Raw genomic sequence first — 17,070 nt, 5'->3', positions numbered from 1 at the left:
AAGTACAGGCAGAACGCTCCTTAGAAGCAAGGATGGCTAGCCTACATCTCACATACTTTGGATATGTTATCAGGAGGGATCAATCCCTGGAGAAGGACGTCATGCTTGGTAAAGCTGAGGGGCAGCCAAAGAGAGGAAGACCCTCAACGAGACGGACTGACACAGTGGCTCCAACAATGGGCTCAAGCGTAACAGCGATTGTGAGGATGGTGCAGGAACAGGCAGTGTTGTGTTCTGTTGTGTATGGGGTTGCTATGCATCAGAACAGACTCAACAGCACCTAACAACAACAGCAATTCTAGCAGCAAGACCTAGAGTGCTGGGAGTATAAAAGGGGGCCTGGTCTTGTCTGGGAGTCCCTGGGTCGTGCAAACTGTGAACATGCTTGGCTGACAACTAAAAGGTTGGAGGTTGGAGTCCATGCAAAGATGCCTCGGAAGAAAGAAAAATCAGTCAAGGAAAACCCTGCAGAGCACAGTTCTACTCCGACACACACGGGGTCACCATGAGTCCGAATTAACTTGACGCCCACCAGCCTGATGGTGCAAACAGCCAACATGCTGGCTGCTAACTGAAAGGTTAGACATTTGAGATCACCTAGAGGAGCCTCAGAAGAAAGGCCTGACAGTCTACTTCCAAAAAAATCCGCCACCGAAAACCCTACAGAGTGTGGTTCTACTCCGACACACATGGGGTCACCATGAGTTCAAGTCAACTGATTGGCGAGTTTTTTTGTTTTTGGTCTTGTCTGGGGGAAGGGATCAGAGAAGGCTTTATGAAGATGTGACCCCTGAACTGAGATGTGAAAATGGGCAGGAGTTAAGGAGGCCGACGGGGTGCGGACGGGGCAAGGGTGTCTCAGGGAGAAGGACATCACGTGCAAAGGCCCCGTGGTAAGCAGGGGTATGGCCCATGGGAGGAAACGAGAGACAGCAGTGAGGCTGGGTAGTGTGAGGGTTGGGGGCAGGAGCTGGGCTGCAGGGAGGCTGATGCCAGATCTCACAGGGCCTATGGGCCATGCTAAAGACTGGATTTTCAACCCTAATATCAACGGGATGCCACCAGAGAGGGTCACAGATTTGTGTGTTAGAAAGATCTCCTCGATGCAGTGTGGTGAACAGATTAGAGGTGGGTGGGGCAGGTCGGAGGGATGAGTGGGACCAGTGAAGAGACTTCTGCACCAGCAGGATCAGCACCGCTCTCGTCAGGGGTTGCAGAGAAAATACAGTATGAGCCAGATACCAGGCTGGCTGGGAGACTCCTAAGAGGGTTTACTGACCTTGTGTTTGGATTGAATTGCATCTTCCAAAAATATGGGTTGGAATCCTAAATCTTTTACCTGTGGACATAATCCCAATTGGGAATGGGGTTTCCTTTGTTATGTTAATAAGGCCGTATCAGTGTAGGATGTGTCTTAGATCTAATTACTTTTGAGAAATAAAAAGAGAAGATTGGGCACGCAAATGGAGGAAAGATAGACGCCACGTGGAGACTGCCAAGGAACTCCGAGAGGAAGCTAGAGAAGCTGAGACAAGAATCTTCCCCCAGAGCCAACAGGGTCTTATCCTAGTTCTGTTCTTTAAAACCATATAATTTGCTACCCTGTTACCACAGCACTAGGGAATTGTTACACTGTTGTAGTTGTGGTTGAGAGGACTTGGACTCATGGCGACCCCACCTGTGTGGAATAGAACCACACTTCATACGGTTTTCAAGGCTGTGACCTTTTGGAAGCAGATAGCCAGGCTTTACTTCTGAGGAGTCCCTGGGTGGGTTTTGAATATCAACCTTTTAGCTAGTAGCCCCGTGCTTAACCATCTGGTCCACTCGAGGACTCCTGCTAGCTGAGATGTCTTATAAACCCCAGGGCATCATCCTAGAGTCTCAAGTTCAGGCCAGTGTGTTTTCATATTAGAATTAATTCACTAAGCCCCTCATTATAGGCCATCCCTTTCCAGCTCTACTTCCTTCCATTGCCGTAACAACCACATTCCATAATAAGAACTAGGAGACGTAATCAAAAGGCGGGGAGACTTGAGATTTGTCGTGGGGCCTCATTGCTGATCTCATTCTTTCCCCTGGCCCTGGGTGTGCTGCGTTCACGTTGCCGTCCAGCCGATTCTGACTCACGGCGACTCCACGCGAGTTGGGGTAGAACTGTGCTCCATGGGATTTTCAATGGCTGATTTTTTGGAAGTAGATCGCCAGGCCTTTCTTCCAAGGTGCGTCTGGGTGGTCTGGGAACTCCAGCCTTTCTCCAAGAGCATGTTAACTGTTTGCACCACCCAGGGATTCCTCATCAGCTTCAGGGTGTCACACAGTCTGTGCCAGGACACTGCTGAGCACCGTGCGTCTTCTGGATAGCCATGCTTGATTTTAATCAGGGAGACAATTCTAGTAGGAGTCAGTCACCTCTATGCTCCTGATCCTAATTAGAAGTGTCAATTTGTGATGGAAAAAAAAAAAAATCAGCCCACAAGTGTTTATTTATGTGCCCCTAATGTGGCCAGACGCAGTGGGTTTTTTTTAACGTGGCCAGCACAACAGTTGGAATGAGGGTGGGAAGGGTACAGCTGCATGTGACACAGTCCCTTTGCTAAGGAGGTTATACTGAAGCAAAGCCAGGACCCATCCAACAGCCGCCACGGCCAGAATCTGCTCAGCCCAGAAGCTGTGGGCAGGCTGAGGCGGTCAGGGTGACTTGGGGGGACAGGGGCCTGGGCTGGGCCTCGTGGTCTTTAAGTGTACTGAGACCCAGCTGCTGTCGAGTCAGCTCCCACCCATGGCGACCCCATGGGTTTCAGAGTAGAACTGAGCTCTGTAGGGATTTCAACGGCTGACTTTTCAAATGTCAGTCTCCAGGTCTTTCTTCCTAGGTGCCTCTGGGTGAACTCGAGCCTCCAGCCTTTTGGTTAGTAGCCAAGCGTGCTAACCACTCGCATTACCTAGCAACTCCGTTAAATCTACACTCACCAGTTACTCTCAGGGTAACTGGCCAGTCCTGGTATTGCCAGAGGGGGTGTCTGCATTTACAACACCCGTGACACCAAATCAGACATTCCCAATGAAGGAGTCATCCCTCTGGGCTGAGGACACCACGTGACAAAATAAAAGAGATTTCTGTGCAAACCAGATTCCGAAGGTATTGTACAAAAGAAGTGGTCACTTTTTAAAAAGACGACTCTGCTGAAGAATGGAATGTTTTATTTAGCCACAAGAGGGCGCTGTCGGTTCATTTGGGGGAAGCTGACTGGGGAGGAATTGGGGATTAGCAATGGGTAACGGTTAATGTTAAAAAATGGCATAAGTATTGCGGATTATTTTTTCTGTTAAGGAGCCTCTTCATTCCTGAATAAGAGAGTCTAGCTTAGGTTTCAAGAAATAAAAATTCAGGCCACAAATGGTCCAGAAAATCCCCGAGACAAAGGCCCCAACAGCCACGGAGCCAACCTTGTGCTGGGAATTTGTGGAAGGAGTGGGCTGGATTTGCCCAGGACATGCACGCTCAGACCCACGCTCCTCAACTGCGGGGTGTCCCCAGGGGACAGGCGTCAAGGTCTGGGGACTTTTGCGGCTGTCACAATTTGGGGGTGCTCTGGTGGGTGGAGGCCAGGGACGCTGCTCAACACCCCACAATGCACAGGGCGGTGGTCCCTCATCTCTGCTGCAAAGAACTATCTGCCCAAAAGGTCCACAGTGCTGAGGACAAGAATCCCTGGTTTAGAAGCAAAAAGCAATTTTCTCTATGGGGAGGAAAGGCCGCTCCTGGCAGTGGTTTAACACGTGCGGCTGGGCTGGAAGCTTCTAGATGTTCTCACCATCCACTGGGAACCTCTGGCGGGGGAGGGGGGGATGGCTATGTGATGGAAGAGCTCACTCCCCTCCAAGGTCAAGTCCAAGGGCTGGGCCAGACCTCTCTCCAAGAACTTCAAGTGCTCCCAAGAGGAAAGCCTGCTACAGATGCCATTATGGGTCTCTGGGTTCTCAGGCCCCAGGGTGTGGTCAGGACAGACCTTCAGGCCAGGGGTTCCTGGTCCCTGTCAGAGCTATTGGCCCTGAGATTCAGCCCCATAGTGGCCAGGCCTCAGCTACTGGATGAGCCAAGCAACGGAGAATGCTAAAGACGGGAATCCACTTGGTCAGGACAGGTAGGCAATGGCCATGCTGCGTGAGACAGTGGGGGTGACCAAGTGGCGGAGACAAAGGCCTGGAGACCATTCACTGGCCCTGGGGAGCTTCATGGAGAAGCCTGGAGAGCAGAGAGGTCCCAAGGCTATAACCAGGACACCTGCAAAGGCAATGGGATCAGCACCGCTCGGGGAGGGAGGTCCGGGCAGTGTCAGGACAAGGCGTTGTTGGGTGCCGTGGAGTCGATACTGACTCGTGGTCACCCCACGTGACAGAGGAGAGCTGTCCCACAGGGTTTACAAGGCTGTAATTGTTACGGGAGCAGACGGCCACATCTTTCTCCTGAGAAGCAGCTGGTGGGTTGGAACTGCCAACCTTTTGGTTAGCAGCTGAGCACTTAACCTCTGCGCCACCAGGGTTCAACATTAGCGGAGCGGAAACACAGGCCAGGGAAGCCCAATGAGATAAGAATGTGTTTCCAGGCAAAAAAAAATTTTCTCAGGCGAAGGGCAATCATACTTCTGCTTTTTGAGGCTCTCTGACACCCATGCCCCATCCACCCTCACGACACCCTGTCAGGCCCGCAGGGAGATCCCATCTTCACGAGGACGCCAGGGCTCCCATGTCCCCCCCATGGTCTCCTGCATGGCTGGGGAGCAGGTGTGGGCTGGGGTCTTCAGAGTCTCAGCCAGGAGCCTAGACTGCTCCCCGTCACCGCCCGACCGGCCATAAACTACAAATTGCTTCTTTTCTTCAGCATCTTGTTTGCATCCTCAGCGTCTGCAGTGTCACCGTCTTGCTCACTCAGCCGTTTGCTGCTGCAGACACGGAAGACATGTCAGTTAGGACCTGTGGGGTCAGTCCCGACCACGTCTGCCCTGGTGCAGTCACTTGTCAACTGATCTGTGCTGGGCCCCTGAGAAGGCAGTGACAAGCCAGCAAAAGTTTTCTTTTTTAACTTTTTAAATTTATTTTTTGTACTGCAGTGAGATATATCCAACAGAACGTTTGTCATTTCAACCCTTTTCACATGTGTAATTTGGTGACATTAACGACGGTCGTCATGGTGTACAATCATCACCGCTGTTTCCAACTGCTTTCACCCCCTTCATGGAAACTCGTGGCCCCTCCCCTCCCACTCACCCCTGTAACCATGAGCGAACTTTAGTCTCTACGCATTTGCCTGTTCTAGGGATTTCCTGTAAGTGGGATCAGGAACACCTTGGCTGGGCCTTACGTCTGTGATACCTGTCCTTTTGTGTCTGGCTTTTATTTCACTCAGCACGGTGTTTTCAAGGTTCATCCACATCATAGCCTGTATCAGGACTTTCTTTCTTTTTTCTAGCTGAACGATAGTCCAGTGGCTTTCATTTTGATGTGGGTTGTTCAATCAATCAATCAATCAATCAATCAATCAATCAATCAATCAATCAATCAACCAACCAACCAACCAACCAACCAACCAACCAACCAACCAACCAACCAACAAACAAACAAACAAACAAATAAATAAATAAATAAAGTTCCTCATTTCCTCGTGTTGGGCGGGAGAGCACCCAAATGCCATGAGACTAAAGGCATGTATGGCCACGTGACTGGGGTGCCCAGGGCTGACCTCCCCATTTTAAATCCCACAGCATCTTTAGCCAGCGGCTGCCCTGGTGGGAGAGGGGTTTGTCCGACTGGTCAGGCACGGAGCCCATCTAACCAAAATTAGATGTTAATCATAACAGTGGTGATAGGAGGAAAGGGCTGGCAATCTCCTTCCAAAAATCAGCCAGTGGAGACCCTATGGATCACAATGGTGCAGTCAACAACCGATCATAAGGATGGTGCAGGATCACGCAGGGTTTCGTTCCGTTGTGCACAGGGCCGCCACGAGTGGGGAGCCAACTTGACGGCAGCTAACAACAACAACTACTAAATAGTAATACTAACACAGTATTTCCCACTAACATCAGGGTTTACAGTTGCCGTGCCCCGTTACAGCCATCATTCCTTGGACCCTTGCACTAAATGCCCCTGAGAGAAGGGCTGGCAGGTGAGCAGGAAGCCGGGGACCCCCTCATACCTGAGTGGTCCTGTAATGTGGCCCCCAGAAGCAGGGTCTTCGTCATTGAGCACCCCCGGCTCCCCTCTCTCCCGGGGAAGAGGCTTCTTTCTTTTGGTCCTCAGGGGCTTCTCTGCAGAGGACAGATGAAACCAGACACCGATGCTGACTGTAGGCTAGGGGCACCTTGGCTGGGCCTCACTCCAACCTGGCTGGCATCTGGGCATCCTCTGTAGGGCCTCATGCCCATTTAATCTACCAGGAAACTGAGGCCCAGGGAGGTGCAGTGCTTTGCTAAGCCCACACAGCTAGAAGTGGTGGAGCTAGGATTGGAACTCTGGTCTCTCAGATCCCCCTCCCATTGTCTTACTACTACACCCAGCTGCCTTTAAGCCTCACAAGGCAGGAGGAAGCTGAGAACACAGTGCGGGAGCTACGCTTCTACTTTATTAGAGCTCTGCGTTTTCCCACCACCGTACTAGCCGTCATCTCGTTACACCTAACCTGTTGCCGTTGAGTCGATTCCGACTCATAGTGACCCTATAGGACAGAGTAGAACTGCCCCATAGGGTTTCCAAGGAACGCCTGGTGAATTTAAACTGCCAGCCTTTTGGTCAGCAGCCATAGCTCTTAGCCACTATGCCACCAGGGTTTCCATCATCCCACTAGCACCACTCTTTTCCTATACTGGCATCCTGGGGTCAGGTTTGGGCCACATTGGGGACAGTTGGTCACGCTAGTGGCAGAACTTGGATGAGGCACTTGGATTTAAAACTTGGGCCCCTTGCGGGGAGTGCAGGCTATTCCAAAGTGATAGATGGAGGATGAGCCAGGAACAAGGACACTGTGATGTCACTGAGGTGGTGACTGTCAGGGGGAGGGGCTAGGAACATGGACACTGTGATGTCACTGAGGTTGTCACTGTCGGGGGAGGGGCCAGGAACAAGGGCGCTGTATGTCACCGAAGCTGCCACTGTTGGGGGAGGTGCTAGGAGCGAGGACACTGTGACATCGCTGAGGTTGTCACTATTGGGGGAAGGGCTAGAAACAAGGACACTGTGATGTCATTGAGGTTGTCATTGTCTGGGGAAGGGCCAGGAACAAAGACAGCACTGATGTCACTGAGGCTGTCACTGTGGGGGGAGGGGCAGGAACAAGGACACTGTGTTGTCACTGAGGCTGTCACTATTGGGGAGAGGCCAGGAACATGGACACTGTGATGTCACTGAGGTTGTCACTGTTGGTGGAGTGGCTGAGAACAAGGACACTGATGTCACTGAGGTTGTCACTGTTGGTGGAGGGGCTGAGAACAAGGACACTGATGTCACTGAGGTTGTCACTGTTGGTGGAGGGGCTGAGAACAAGGACACTGTGATGTCACTGAGGTTGTCACTGTTGGTGGAGGGGCTGAGAACAAGGACACTGATGTCACTGAGGTTGTCACTGTTGGTGGAGGGGCTGAGAACAAGGACACTATGATGTCACTGAGGTTGTCACTGTTGGTGGAGGGGCTGAGAACAAGGACACTGTGATGTCACTGAGGTTGTCACTGTTGGTGGAGGGGCTGAGAACAAGGACACTGATGTCACTGAGGTTGTCACTGTTGGTGGAGGGGCTGAGAACAAGGACACTGATGTCACTGAGGTTGTCACTGTTGGTGGAGGGGCTGAGAACAAGGACACTGTGATGTCACTGAAGCTGTCACTGTTGGTGGAGGGGCTGAGAACAAGGACACTATGATGTCACTGAAGCTGTCACTGTTGATGGAGGGGCTGAGAACAAGGGCACTGATGTCACTGAGGTTGTCACTGTTGGTGGAGGGGCTGAGAACAAGGACACTATGATGTCACTGAAGCTGTCACTGTTGATGGAGGGGCTGAGAACAAGGGCACTGATGTCACTGAGGTTGTCACTGTTGGTGGAGGGGCTGAGAACAAGGACACTGATGTCACTGAGGTTGTCACTGTTGGTGGAGGGGCTGAGAACAAGGACACTGTGATGTCACTGAAGCTGTCACTGTTGATGGAGGGGCTGAGAACAAGGGCACTGATGTCACTGAGGTTGTCACTGTTGGTGGAGGGGCTGAGAACAAGGACACTATGATGTCACTGAAGCTGTCACTGTTGATGGAGGGGCTGAGAACAAGGGCACTGATGTCACTGAGGTTGTCACTGTTGGTGGAGGGGCTGAGAACAAGGACACTATGATGTCACTGAAGCTGTCACTGTTGATGGAGGGGCTGAGAACAAGGGCACTGATGTCACTGAGGTTGTCACTGTTGGTGGAGGGGCTGAGAACAAGGACACTGATGTCACTGAGGTTGTCACTGTTGGTGGAGGGGCTGAGAACAAGGACACTATGATGTCACTGAGGTTGTCACTGTTGGTGGAGGGGCTGAGAACAAGGACACTGTGATGTCACTGAAGCTGTCACTGTTGGTGGAGGGGCTGAGAACAAGGACACTATGATGTCACTGAGGTTGTCACTGTTGGTGGAGGGGCTGAGAACAAGGACACTATGATGTCACTGAGGTTGTCACTGTTGGTGGAGGGGCTGAGAACAAGGACACTGTGATGTCACTGAAGCTGTCACTGTTGGTGGAGGGGCTGAGAACAAGGACACTATGATGTCACTGAGGTTGTCACTGTTGGTGGAGGGGCTGAGAACAAGGACACTGTGATGTCACTGAAGCTGTCACTGTTGGTGGAGGGGCTGAGAACAAGGACACTATGATGTCACTGAGGTTGTCACTGTTGATGGAGGGGCTGAGAACAAGGGCACTGATGTCACTGAGGTTGTCACTGTTGATGGAGGGGCTGAGAACAAGGACACTATGATGTCACTGAAGCTGTCACTGTTGATGGAGGGGCTGAGAACAAGGGCACTGATGTCACTGAGGTTGTCACTGTTGGTGGAGGGGCTGAGAACAAGGACACTGATGTCACTGAGGTTGTCACTGTTGGTGGAGGGGCTGAGAACAAGGACACTATGATGTCACTGAGGTTGTCACTGTTGGTGGAGGGGCTGAGAACAAGGACACTGTGATGTCACTGAGGTTGTCACTGTTGGTGGAGGGGCTGAGAACAAGGACACTGATGTCACTGAGGTTGTCACTGTTGGTGGAGGGGCTGAGAACAAGGACACTGATGTCACTGAGGTTGTCACTGTTGGTGGAGGGGCTGAGAACAAGGACACTGTGATGTCACTGAAGCTGTCACTGTTGGTGGAGGGGCTGAGAACAAGGACACTATGATGTCACTGAAGCTGTCACTGTTGATGGAGGGGCTGAGAACAAGGGCACTGATGTCACTGAGGTTGTCACTGTTGGTGGAGGGGCTGAGAACAAGGACACTATGATGTCACTGAAGCTGTCACTGTTGATGGAGGGGCTGAGAACAAGGGCACTGATGTCACTGAGGTTGTCACTGTTGGTGGAGGGGCTGAGAACAAGGACACTGATGTCACTGAGGTTGTCACTGTTGGTGGAGGGGCTGAGAACAAGGACACTGTGATGTCACTGAAGCTGTCACTGTTGATGGAGGGGCTGAGAACAAGGGCACTGATGTCACTGAGGTTGTCACTGTTGGTGGAGGGGCTGAGAACAAGGACACTATGATGTCACTGAAGCTGTCACTGTTGATGGAGGGGCTGAGAACAAGGGCACTGATGTCACTGAGGTTGTCACTGTTGGTGGAGGGGCTGAGAACAAGGACACTATGATGTCACTGAAGCTGTCACTGTTGATGGAGGGGCTGAGAACAAGGGCACTGATGTCACTGAGGTTGTCACTGTTGGTGGAGGGGCTGAGAACAAGGACACTGATGTCACTGAGGTTGTCACTGTTGGTGGAGGGGCTGAGAACAAGGACACTATGATGTCACTGAGGTTGTCACTGTTGGTGGAGGGGCTGAGAACAAGGACACTGTGATGTCACTGAAGCTGTCACTGTTGGTGGAGGGGCTGAGAACAAGGACACTATGATGTCACTGAGGTTGTCACTGTTGGTGGAGGGGCTGAGAACAAGGACACTATGATGTCACTGAGGTTGTCACTGTTGGTGGAGGGGCTGAGAACAAGGACACTGTGATGTCACTGAAGCTGTCACTGTTGGTGGAGGGGCTGAGAACAAGGACACTATGATGTCACTGAGGTTGTCACTGTTGGTGGAGGGGCTGAGAACAAGGACACTGTGATGTCACTGAAGCTGTCACTGTTGGTGGAGGGGCTGAGAACAAGGACACTATGATGTCACTGAGGTTGTCACTGTTGATGGAGGGGCTGAGAACAAGGGCACTGATGTCACTGAGGTTGTCACTGTTGATGGAGGGGCTGAGAACAAGGACACTATGATGTCACTGAAGCTGTCACTGTTGATGGAGGGGCTGAGAACAAGGGCACTGATGTCACTGAGGTTGTCACTGTTGGTGGAGGGGCTGAGAACAAGGACACTGATGTCACTGAGGTTGTCACTGTTGGTGGAGGGGCTGAGAACAAGGACACTATGATGTCACTGAGGTTGTCACTGTTGGTGGAGGGGCTGAGAACAAGGACACTGTGATGTCACTGAAGCTGTCACTGTTGGTGGAGGGGCTGAGAACAAGGACACTATGATGTCACTGAGGTTGTCACTGTTGGTGGAGGGGCTGAGAACAAGGGCACTGATGTCACTGAGGTTGTCACTGTTGGTGGAGGGGCTGAGAACAAGGACACTGTGATGTCACTGAAGCTGTCACTGTTGGTGGAGGGGCTGAGAACAAGGACACTGATGTCACTGAGGTTGTCACTGTTGGTGGAGGGGCTGAGAACAAGGACACTGTGATGTCACTGAAGCTGTCACTGTTGGTGGAGGGGCTGAGAACAAGGACACTATGATGTCACTGTTGGTGGAGGGGCTGAGAACAAGGACACTATGATGTCACTGTTGGTGGAGGGGCCAGGAACAAGGACACTGTGATGTCACTGAGGTTGTCACTGTTGGTGGAGGGGCTGAGAACAAGGACACTGATGTCACTGAGGTTGTCATGTTGATGGAGGGGCAGGAACAAGGACACTGTGATGTCACTGAGGTTGTCACTGTTGGGGGAAGGGCTAGGAACAAGGATATTGTGATGTCACTGAAGTTGTCACTGTTGGTGGAGGGGCTGAGAACAAGGTCACTGTGATGTCACTGAGGTTGTCACTGTTGATGGAGGGGCAGGAACAAGGACACTGTGATGTCACTGAAGCTGTCACTGTTGGTGGAGGGGCTGAGAACAAGGACACTGTGATGTCACTGAGGTTGTCACTGTTGGGGGAAGGGCTGAGAACAAGGACACTGTGATGTCACTGAGGTTGTCACTGTTGGGGGAAGGGCCAAGAACAAGGATATTGTGATGTCACTGAAGTTGTCACTGTTGGGGGAGGCACCAGGAACAAGGACACTGTGATATCACTAAGGTTGTCGCTGGGGGGGGAGGAGCCAGGAACAAGGACGCTGTGGTGTCACTGAGGTGGTCACTGTCAGGGAGGAGGACGTGTCCCCACTTTACGGCTGAGAAGACAGAGTCAGGGATGAGAAACAGCTGGGAGGGGCCAAGCAAGGACTCGGGATTACCACCAGACTGGGGTTTAGACAGCCAGGGCCCTGGGGTGTCCTTCCTGAGCCTGCTCACTACAGACAGGGATGCGGGGCCCAGCACCAGCTGCTTGACTACTACGCCCTTGCGTTCTGAGCCCGGAGCGCCTCCCTGCAGACGACGCCTTCTGAGACTTACCCAACAGCCCCCGCTTACTTGAGGACGAGTTGCTTTCAGCTAGGGGCACCCGGGCCAGTGCAGCCAGCTCCATGATGAAGCTCTGTTCGGCTTCCTGAGTGCAAAAGGGAGAGGGTCAGCTGGGCCCCCATCGCCCTTCTCCATCCCTCCACACCTCCCCACCAGAAGGAAATCTGACACCTCTGAGGATGGCCTAGGGTCCACTCCAGGCTTGGAGGATCAATCACCATGAAGCATCTAGAAAGGGCTGGGCAGGGCAGAGGCATGAGGGAGGGAGGGAGGGAGCTAACATTTACGGGCTCCTGCCAGACAACTGGCTCTCCTCACTCACACTGGTCATGGGCCCCCTTTTACAGATGAAAACACTGAGGTCGGAGGCTGAGGATCTGCTGGGGCCCTGGAGGTGGACGCAGCAGAGCCAGGATCTCAACACTTCTGTTGGCTCCAGAACCTGAGATCTTAACTGCCACACCACAGTTCGACTGGACAGACCTGGATTCCAAACCTGTGGGTCCATGCCTTGTTAGCTGCGTGACACTGTCTCTAAGCCTGTTTCCCCACTGTAACTGGGACAATAACAGTAACCTCCTCCTAGGTTGTCGGCGGATGACATTGGACACTGCATGTGAAGCTCTCAGCCCAGTGACTGTTTCTAACAGCCCCTTAATAAACAAATGTTAACTAGGAGCCCTGGTGGTGCAGTGGTTAAGTGGTTGGCGGCTAACCAAACGGTTGGCGGTTTGAATCTACCAGCTGCTCCTTAGAAACTGTGTGGGGCAGTTCTACTCTGTCCTATAGGTTTGCTATGAGTCTGCATCGACTTGATGGCAACAGGTGTACGACTACTCTGGAGTCCCTGCGTGGCACAAACGGCTAAGGCGCTCGGCTGCTAACTGAGAGATTAGAGGTTTGAGCTCACCAGAGGCGTCTTGGAAGAAAGGCTTGGTGATCTACTTCTAAAAGGTCACAGCCTTGAAAACCTTATGGAGCACAGTCCTGTTCTCCGACGCAGGGTTGCCAAGATTCAACAGCAGCTGGCTTTTATAATCACTACATTCTTATACATATTCTTACGTATATTCATATATATATCTCGGAGCCCTGGTAGCACAGTGATTAAAAGCTCGGCTGCTAACCCAAAGGTCAGCAGTTTGAATCCACCAGCTGCTCCTTGGAAACCCTATGGGTGGCTCTATCCTGCCCTATAGGGCTGCTACGAGTTAGAATCAACTCAACAGCATCGGGTTTGGTTTTTTGGTTTTATATTCTTTTATGACCGCCACCACTGGTGGTGACTACTCCCAAGGGCCCAACACTCTGTGAAATGCTTATATTCCGGGATATTTGATTTTTCCTTTAACGGCAGCCACTTTGCTTGACTGCCTCCCCTTACAAGCTCAGTAACAAGATGTTTCCGGGACGAACTATCCACTACACATAACGAGATCAGATCTGCCTGTATGTTCCAGAAAAAGTGCAAACTTCAGTTACCACCAAAAAACCAGCTGCCACTGAGTCATTTCTGACTCATGGGGACCCCACGGGTGTCACAGTAGAACCTCGATCCACAGGGTTTTCAATGGTTGATCTTTTGGAAGGAGACTGCCAGGCCTTTCTTCTGAGGTGCTCTGGGTGGGCTTAATCCACCAACCTTTCGGTTAGTCACCCAGTGCTTAATCATTTGCACCATGCAGGGATCCATCGGTCACCGATGCTGCCTAAAGGCACTGCCCTCACCTTAGGCACCACCTGCGGCGAGAGCCACACACGGGGAAATAGTCGTCTCCCTTCCCGCTGAATCGACAGGAACTGGTCAGCTGCTGTGGGCCTGGCCCCAGCTGGGTGCAGCGGACACCCAGGGACTTAGCACAGGGCCTCGCTGCCTGCCTTCCAGGTGTTAACGGTCCAAGCTGACGGCCACCAGCCGGTGAGACTCAGCAGGCAATGAGGGACGTGCAGGCACCAGGGCCCTGGGGAGGGGCTGGCGGTACGAGCCGCGAGGTTGGGTGCCTTATTTCTCCTCTTCTTTCCCATGCCTCGTACCTGAAGCTGGGTCTCCAGCTGGCCTTCCAGGAGGTCCATGGCTCTGGCCCTTTGCTTCCCGGCGTCTAGGCGTAGCTGCTGATGCACAGCGAACTGGGCCAGGAACCTTTTCTGCTGTGACAACATCCTGGGGGAGGGAGGAAGGCAGTCAGTGCCACCCATGCTGGCAGGTCAATCAGAGTCCCAGCACCAATCTTTGTGCAGGGCTTGCCAAGTTGTGACAACTAGACACGTGAGAGTTGAAACCGACTCGACCGCAATGGGTTAGATGCATTTGGGGGCCCTGGTGGCACAGTGGTTAAGAGCTAGGTTGCTAACCAAAAGGTCGGTAGTTTGAATTCACGAGCTGCTCCTTGGAAACCCTCTTGGGCAGCTCTACTCTGTTCTATAGGGTTGCTAGGAGTGAGAATCGACTTGACGATAGGTCTCATGGATTTTTAGACACATTAGAGCCCTTGGAGCCATCGAGGAGGATGGCTGTCTCGGGCATGATTTATCGCAGCCATAGGCTGCAGACACAGCACGCGTCCCCCTCACCAGTAGGCTGACTCAGCATAATGGTGGACGCCGACTGACGAGTGTTTGGGAGTTTGCAGAGCTTCCACGTGCATGGTTTTTCATCTGATCCCAGGTGGCTCGGTGACATCAGCAGGACAGGGAGCAGAAAAGTCAGGGAGGAGGGAGAGGCTCCGAGGGACAGCCCTGAGGTTGCCCCGCTGCAAAGTGGCTGAGCAGCCAGCACATCTAGACCCCCTTGGCCTCCCAGGCCTGTCTCCTGTGAGAACAACATCATTCTCTTGGGAGAACACCATTACACTAGGTCACTCCCTGTAAACAACCGGCACCCATGCCTCACCCCAGGCTCTGGCTCTGAGGCACCCAAAATCAGAACAAGAGGAGAGGTGCCATGTCCTGGGCTGTGAGCACCACACCACAGCCGGCAGAGTGGGGAGGGGACGGCCTCTGGGGCTTCCACACTAGGCAGGGAGACGGGCAGTAACAGATAGCAAGCGCAGGTGCCAGATGCGGATCCGTGCAGCAGAGACGTGAGGGGACCCACACAAAGGTCATGAGCTCACCTCTGGTGGATGGCCTGGGGGGCGTCATGGGCTCCGTCTGCCATCTTGGCCCCCGATGAACGGTCACTGAGTTCTTGCTTTTTCCTCACCTTGAAGTTTTCCACTCTCTCACCTAGACCCATTGGACACACAACCATCAGGGGTGTGGATGAAGGACCAACTCTGCGCTGGGCCTGGGCGGGTGCTGGGGGCATGGGGGTGGGTGAGGCACACTGTTCTTGAAGAGGACACTGTCGCCTTCTCACCAGCATGCGCAATTCCACCCTTGGGAAGGGGATTGTGTGTGTATGTGTGAGGGGTGTGTATGTGATGTGTATGTGTATGTGTGAGGTGTGTGTGTATGTGTGAGGTGTGTGTGTGATGTGTGTGTATGTGTGTCGTATGTGTTTGTGAATGTGTGTATGCTGCATATGTGTGAGGTGTATGTGTGGTGTGTGTGGTAGTATGTAGTGCGTATGTTATGTGTGTGGTGAGAGATGTGTGTGCATGGTGTATGTGGTATATCTGTGAAGTGTATCTGTGCGTGTGTAGTGTGCGTGGTGTGAGGAATGCGTATACGATGTGTGTGTGGTATGTGGTATATGTGTGCTGTGTGTGTACGGTGTATGTGGTATATGCGTGGTGCATATTTGTGAGTGTGTGGTGTGAGGAACGTGTATACAATGTGCGTGTGTAGTATGTGTGTGGTCTGTATGTGTGGTGTGTACGGTGTGAGGTGTGTGTGTGTGTGGTGTGTGTGTGTGTATGATTTAATTGAACACAGGCCTTGGTTTCCCCAGTACAGGGGGATAACAAAGGAGGCAGCTAAGCTCAGTTGAGAGAAATAACATTCACAGAAGACCACCCCAAGGACCTGTTGCCTGACCATTCTCTTGAAGGCCATTCCAACCCCAATCCTTGGAAAATCCAGTCAAACTCCATCAAAGAGCACAGAATTCCACACTGTTCTGAAGCTCCCAGATGTTGGGAAGGATATTACAAGGAGTGGCCTTCAAAAAATTGACTTTTTCATATTATTATGTACATATTATTGCTGGAATTGGGGATATTGTCCGTTCCTTCATTTGGGGTGGCCTTTTGTTAAAACCCATGTGTTATGGATTTAATTGTGTCTCCTCGAAAATATGAGTGGAAATCCTAACCCCTATACCCTGTGGATATAATTCCATTTGGGAATAGCATTTTCTTTGTTATGTTCATGAGGTCCCATCAGTGTAGGGTGGGTCCTAAACCTAATCACTTCTGAGATATAAGAAGAAGTCTAGACACAGAGATAAGGAAGCACACACTGGGGAAGACAGACGCCATGTGACAGAAGACAGAACCGAGGAACCCATGGGCTCCAGAAGCTGCAGGAGACAAGGGCTACTCCCCAGAGCCGACAGAGAGAGAGCCTTCCCCTAGAGCCAGTGCCTTAAATTTGGAATGCTAGCCTCCTGAACTACGAGAAAATAAATTTCTGTTCATTAAAGCCATCCCCTTGTGGTATTTCTGTTACAGCAGCACTAGATAACTAAGACATTGCTATATGCATGTATTTTTATAAGTGTCCCAAAAGCGCTTTGTTGGACAGAGCAGCAGACAAATAAAAACGTTAAAAAAAAAAAAATTAAATTTCAAAAAATGAAATTAGAAAACCCTGAAATTCTACCCAGCCCCAAACTGAACTCAGCGTTTGCTCATCTCTCCCTGGGTTCCCCCCCGCGGCAGGTGCCCTACTCTGCAGGGTCCTCAGCTGCTGCAGTCTCCTCTCCTCGTGGTCTTGCATCACCTTCTCAACCTGCTGGTAGTACACCTGCACCAGTCGACTGACACCTGCGCTGGTCACATAGACGCTCTCTACGGCCGCCTCCATCAGTGATGTCTGTGGGGAGGACAGAAGGACTGTGACTCAGCAGAGAAACCATGTACGGGAGCACAGACTGACCCCTGTCTCGTCTTGCCCCGATTCATACCTTCCACTCCGCTTACCAAACTTGCTTGGCCAGAGAGCAGGCCAAGAGGCCATGGTTGGCTT

The 17,070-nt window shown here is 52.0% G+C and overlaps 1 protein-coding gene across 5 annotated transcripts in view; it reads right to left on the bottom strand.

Annotated features, from left to right (window-relative positions):
• Nucleotides 1-596: 596 nt before the first annotated feature.
• The window catches only part of EVC (EvC ciliary complex subunit 1), a 122,621-nt gene continuing 106,147 nt past the window's right edge, over nucleotides 597-17,070 (bottom strand). Inside the window, exons 16-22 of one of the 5 annotated variants that reach the window (XM_049886525.1) lie at nucleotides 16,773-16,917; nucleotides 15,054-15,165; nucleotides 13,975-14,101; nucleotides 12,263-12,436; nucleotides 11,932-12,025; nucleotides 6,200-6,311; nucleotides 597-4,943 (exon numbers count right to left, since the gene is read on the bottom strand). In XM_049886525.1, coding sequence (XP_049742482.1) covers nucleotides 4,862-4,943; nucleotides 6,200-6,311; nucleotides 11,932-12,025; nucleotides 12,263-12,436; nucleotides 13,975-14,101; nucleotides 15,054-15,165; nucleotides 16,773-16,917 — 846 coding nt within the window. In that variant the 3' untranslated portion in view covers nucleotides 597-4,861. Of the gene's footprint in view, nucleotides 4,947-6,199; nucleotides 6,312-11,931; nucleotides 12,026-12,262; nucleotides 12,437-13,974; nucleotides 14,102-15,053; nucleotides 15,166-16,772; nucleotides 16,918-17,070 lie in introns of all 5 variants that reach the window. The other 4 variants (XM_049886526.1, XM_049886524.1, XM_049886528.1 and 1 more) reach the window with 4 other exon arrangements.

The sequence above is a fragment of the Elephas maximus genome, chromosome 5 (assembly GCF_024166365.1).
Source record: "Elephas maximus indicus isolate mEleMax1 chromosome 5, mEleMax1 primary haplotype, whole genome shotgun sequence".
In the NCBI taxonomy this organism is placed as follows: domain Eukaryota; kingdom Metazoa; phylum Chordata; class Mammalia; order Proboscidea; family Elephantidae; genus Elephas; species Elephas maximus.
This window is presented reverse-complemented; position numbering and strand designations above follow the sequence as displayed.